This window comes from Echinops telfairi, unplaced genomic scaffold (genome assembly GCF_000313985.2).
Source record: "Echinops telfairi isolate 266 unplaced genomic scaffold, ASM31398v2 ScPeMD7_7476;HRSCAF=8514, whole genome shotgun sequence".
Classification (NCBI taxonomy): domain Eukaryota; kingdom Metazoa; phylum Chordata; class Mammalia; order Afrosoricida; family Tenrecidae; genus Echinops; species Echinops telfairi.
In genome coordinates this window covers 39,362-45,248 of record NW_022111380.1, presented here as the reverse complement: position 1 = coordinate 45,248, position 5,887 = coordinate 39,362, and the positions used below count along the sequence as shown (strand labels likewise).

The following is a 5,887-nucleotide window of genomic DNA, read 5'->3' as shown; positions in this document are numbered from 1 at the left end:
TGGTGAATGTGGAAAGGCCTTTATGATGAAGAGTGCTCTCACTGTTCATCAGCAAACTCATACTGGGGAGAAACCTCATGTATGTGGTGAATGTGGAAAAGCATTTATCAAGAAGACTGCTCTCACTGATCATTAGCAAACTCATACTGGAGAGAAATCCCATGTATGTGGTGAGTTTGGAAAAGCTTTCACCAAGAACAATACCTTACAGTTCATCAGAGATTTCACACCGGAGATAAACCCCATATATGTGGTGAATGTGGAAAATCCTTTATGTGGATGTATGAGTTCACTGTTCATATGCCAACTCATAATGGAGGGAAAGCTCATGTATGTGGTGAATGTGGAAAAGCCTTTATCAAGAAGAGGAACTTCACTGATGCTGAGCTATCTCATACTGGAGAGAGAGTCAATGTATGTGGTGAATGTGGAAAAGCCTTTATGAAAAAGAGTGATCTCACTTATCATGAACTTAATCATACTGGAGAAAAACCTCATGTACATGGGGAATGTGGAAAGGCCTTTATCCAGAACAGTTCCCTTAATGTTCATCAGCGGACTCATCCTGGAGAGAAACCCCATGTATTTGGTGAATGTGGGAAAGCTTTTATCCGGAAGAAGGACCTCGCTGATCATCAGCGAACTCATCCTGCAGAGAAATCTTACCTGTGTGGTGAATATGGAAAAGCCTTTATCAAGAACAAGAACCTCACTGATCCTCACCAAACTCACACTGGAGAAAAAGTCCAAGTATGTGGTGAATGTGGGAAAGCCTTTACCAAGAAGAGTGCCCTCACTGATCATCAGCGAATTCATACTGGAGAGAAACCCCATACATGGTGAATTTGGAAAGGCCTTTATGATGAAGAGTGCTCTCACTGTACATCAGCGAACTCATACTGAAGATAAACCCCATGTACGTGCTGAATGTGAAAAAGCTTTACCAGGAAGAAGTACCTCGCTGATCATCAGCGAATTCAAACTGGAGAGAAACCCCTTGTATGTGGTAAATATGCAAAAGCCTTTATGAAGCAGACTGCTCTCACTGTTCATCAGCGAACTCATACTGGAGAGAAATCCTATGTATCAGTTACGTGTGGTAAAGCTTTCACCCAGAAGCAATGCCTTACAGTTCATCAGAGATTTCACACCGGAGATAAACCCCATGTATGTGGTGAATGTGGAAAATCCTTCATCTGGAAGTCGGAGCTCACTCTTCATATGCAAACTCATACCGGAGAGAGAGTCAATGTATGTGGTGAATGTGGAAAAGCCTTTATGAAAAAGAGTGCTCTCACTGATCAGTTTAATCATACTGGAGAAAAACCTCATGTACATGGGGAATGTGGAAAGGCCTTTATCCAGAAGACTTCCCTTACTGTTCATCAGCGAACTCATCCTGGAGAGAAACCCCATGTATGTGGTGAATGAGGGAAAGCTTTTATCCGGAAGAAGGACCTCGCTGATCATCAGCGAATTCATTCTGGAGAGAAACCTCACGTATGTGGTGAATGTGGAAAAGCCTTTATCAAGAACAAAAACCTCACTGATCCTCAGCGAACTCATACTGCAGAGAAACCCCATGTATGTGGTGAATGTGAAAAAGCTTTACCAGGAAGAAGGACCTCGCTGATCATCAGCGAACTCATCCTGGAGAGAAACCTCATGTATGTGGTGAATGTGGAAAAGCCTTTATCAAGAAGAAGAACCTAACTGATCATCAGCGAAGTCATACTGAAGAGAAAGTCTGTGTATGTGTTGAATGTGGGAAAGCCTTTATCTAGAAGAGTGCCCTCACTGATCATCAGCGAATTCATACTGGAGAGAAACCCCATGTACATGGTGAATGTGGAAAGGCCTATATGATGAAGAGTGCTCTCACTGGTCATCAGCCAACTCATACTGGGGAGAAACCTCACGTATGTGGTGAATGTGGAAAATCATGTATCAAGAAGACTGCTCTCACTGATCATTAGCGAACTCATACTGTAGAGAAATCCCATGTATGTGGTGAGTGTGGAAAACATAACTGTGGTGATTGTGGTGAAGCATTCACTCAGAACAATGCCTTAAAGTTCATCAGAGATTTCACACCGGAGATAAAACCAATGTATGTGGTGAATGTTGAAAATCCTATTTGTGGACGTATGAGCTCACTGTTTATATGCGAATTCATACTGGAGAGAAACCACATGTACGTGGTGAATGTGGAAAAGCCTTTATCAAGAACAAGAACCTACCTGATCATCAGCGAACTCATACTGGAGAGAAAGTCCATGTATGTGTTGAATGTGGGAAAATCTTTAACAAGAAGAGTGGTCTCACTGTTCATCAGCGAACTCATACTGCAGAGAAACCCCATGTATATGGTGAATATGAAAATAGCATTACCAGGAAGAAGGATCTCGCTGATTATCAGCGAACTCATCCTGGAGAGAAACCTCACGTATGTCGTGAATGTGGAAAAGCCTTTATCAAGAAGAGTGCCCTCACTGATCATCATCGAATTCATACTGGAGAGAAAACCCATGTAAATGGTGAATGTGGAAAGGCCTTTATGATGAAGAGTGCTCTCACTGGTCATCAGCAAACTCATACTGGGGAGAAACTTCTCGTATGTGGTGAATGTGGAAAAGCATTTATCAAGAAGATTGCTCTCACTGCTCATCAGCGAACCCATACTGGAGAGAAATCCCATGTATGTGGTGAGTGTGGAAAAGCTTTCACCCAGAAACAATGCCTTATAGATCATCAGATATTTCACACCGGAGAGAAACCCCAATAATGTGGTGAATGTGCAACAGCCTTTATCTGGAAGTCTTCTCTTTCTCTTCACCAGCGAACTCATATTGGAGAGAAACGACATGTCTGTGGTGAATGTGGAAAACCATTTATCTGGAAGTATGAGCTCACTGTTCATATGAGCACTCATACTGGAGTGAAACCTTGTGTAAGTGGTGAATGTGGGAAAGATTTAATCCGGAAGAAGGACAACGCTGATCATCAGGGAACTCATCCTGGAGAGAAACCTGGCATATGTGTTGAATGTGGAAAAGCCTTTATCAAGAACAAAGGCCTCACTGGTCATCAGCGAACTCATACTGGAGAGAAAGTCCATGTATGTGGTGAATGTGGGAAAACCTTTAACAAGGAGAGTGGTCTCACTGATCATCAGCGAATTCATACTGGAGAGAAAACCCATGTACATGGTGAATGTGGAAAGGCCTTTATGATGAAGAGTGCTCTCACTGTACATCAGCGAACTCATCCTGGAGAGACACCCCGTGTATGTGGTGAATGTGAACAAGCTGTTCCAGGAAGAAGGACTTCGCTGATAATCAGCGAACTCATTCTGGAGAGAAACCTCACGTATGTGGTGAATGTGGAAAAGTCTTTAAAAAGAAGAGTGCCATCACTGATTATCAGCGAATTCATACTGGAGAGAAAACCCATGTACATGGTGAATGTGGAAAGGCCTTTATCTGGAAGATTTCTCTACTGTTCATAAGGGAAATAATACTGGGGAGAAACCTCTTGTATGTGGTGAATATGGAAAAGCATTTATCAAGAAGACTGCTCGCACTGTTCATCAGCGAACTCATACTGGAGAGAAACCCCATGTATGTGGTGAATGTTAAAAAGCTTAACCAGGAAGAAGGACCTTGCTGATCATCAGCGAACTCATACTGGAGAGAAAGCCTATATATGTGTTGAATGTGGAAAAGCCTTTATCAAACGAGTGCCCTGACAGATCATCAGCGAAGTCATACTGGAGAGAAGCCCCATGTACATGGTGACTGGGGAAAGGCCTTTATGATGAAGAGTGCTCTGAATGGTCATCAGCAAACTCATACTGGGGAGAAACCTCTCGTATGTGGTGACTGTGGAAAAGCATTTATCAAGAAGACTGCTCTCACTGTTCATCAGCGAACCCATACTCGAGAGAACACCCATGTATGTGGTGAGTGTGGAAAATCTTTCACTCAGAAACAATACCTTATAGTTGATCAGAGATTTCACACCGGATATACACCCCGTGGATGTGGTGAATATGGAAAATCCTTCATCTGGAAGGATGAGCTCACTGTTCATATGCGAACTCATATTGGAGAGAAACCTTGTGTAAGTGGTGAATGTGGGAAAGTTTTTATCCGGAAAAAGGACCTCGATGATCATCAGCGAACTCATCCTGGAGAGAAACCCCACGTATGTGGTGAATGTGGAAAGGCCTTTATCTGCAAGACTTCTCTAACTGTTCATATGGGAAATTATACTGGAGAAAAATCACATGACTGTGGTGAGTGTGGTAAAACATTCACTCAGAACCATGCCTTACAGTTCATCAGAGATTTCACACCGGAGATAAAGCCAATGTATGTGGTGAACGTTGGAAATCCTTTTTCTGGAAGTATGAGCTCACTGTTCATATGCAAATTCATACTGGAGAGAAACCACATATATGTGGTGAAGGAGGAAAAGTCTCTATCAAGAAGAACCTAACTGATCATCAGTGAAGTCATACTGTACAGGAAGCCTATGTATGTGTTGAATGTGGGAAAGCCTTTATCAAGAAGAGTGCCCTCACTGATCATCAGCGAATTCATACTGGAGAGAAGCCCCATGTACACGGTGAATGGGGAAAGGCCTTTATGATGAAGAGTGCTCTCACTGGTCATCAGCTTAATCATACTGGAGAAAAACCTCATGGACATGGGGAATGTGGAAAGGGCTTTACCAAGAAGACTTCTCTTACTGTTCATCAGCGAACTCATCCTGGAGATAAACCACATGTATCTGATGAATGAGGGAAAGCTTTTATCCGGAAGAAGGACCTCGCTGATCCTCAGCGAACTCATCCTGGAGAGAAACCTCACGTATGTGGTGAATGTGGAAAAGCCTTTATCTGGAACAAAAACCTCACTGATCATAAGCGAACTAATACTGTAGAGAAAGTCCATGTGTGTGGTGAATGTGGAAAAACCTTTATCTGGAAGACTTCTCATACTGTTCATAAGGGAAATCATACTAGAGAGAAAGTACATGACTGTGGTGACCGTAGTAAACCTTTCATTCAGAACAATTCCTTACAGTTCATCAGATATTTCAAACCGGAGATAAAAACCAATGTATATGGTGAACGTTGAAAATCCTTTTTCTGGAAGTATGAGCTCACTGTTCATATGCAAATTCATACTGGAGAGAAACCTTGTGTAAGTGGTGAATGTGGGAAAGCTTTTATCCGGAAAAAGGACCTCGCTGATCATCAGCGAACTCATCCTGGAGAGAAACCTCACGTATGTTGTGAATGTGGAAAGTCCTTTATCTGGAAGACTTCTCTAACTGTTCATAAGGGAAATTATACTGGAGAAAAATCACATGACTGTGGTGAGTGTGGTAAAACATTCACTTAGAACAATGCCTTACAGTTCATCAGAGATTTCACACCGGAGATAAAACCAATGTATGTGGTGAACGTTGAAAATCGTTTTTCTGGAAGTATGAGCTCACTGTTCTTATGCGAATTCATACTGGAGAGAAACCGCATGTACGTGGTGAAGGTGGAAAAGTCTTTATCAAGAAGAACCTAACTGATCATCAGTGAACTCATATGGAGATAAACCTTTGCATGTGTTGAATGTGGGAAAGCCTTTAGCAAGAAGAGTGCCCTGACTGATCATCAGCGAATTCATACTGGAGAAAAACCCCATGTACATGGTGAATGTAGAAAGGCCTTTATGATGAAGAGTGCTCTCACTGGTCATCAGCAAACTCATATTGGGGAGAAACCTCACTTATGTGGTGAATGTGGAAAAGCATTTATCAAGAAGACTGCTCTCACTGTTCATTAGTGAACTCATACTGGAGAGAAATTCCATGTATGTGGTGA

At 42.2% G+C, this 5,887-nt stretch overlaps 1 protein-coding gene across 1 annotated transcript in view; it reads left to right on the top strand.

The window, feature by feature from the left end:
• Positions 1-3,714: 3,714 nt before the first annotated feature.
• LOC101642436 (zinc finger protein 585A-like) overlaps positions 3,715-5,887 on the top strand; it is a 7,558-nt gene continuing 5,385 nt past the window's right edge. The window contains exons 1-2 of the mRNA XM_045285856.1: positions 3,715-4,122; positions 5,163-5,294. Coding sequence (XP_045141791.1) covers positions 3,715-4,122; positions 5,163-5,294 — 540 coding nt within the window. The remainder of the gene's footprint in view (positions 4,123-5,162; positions 5,295-5,887) is intronic.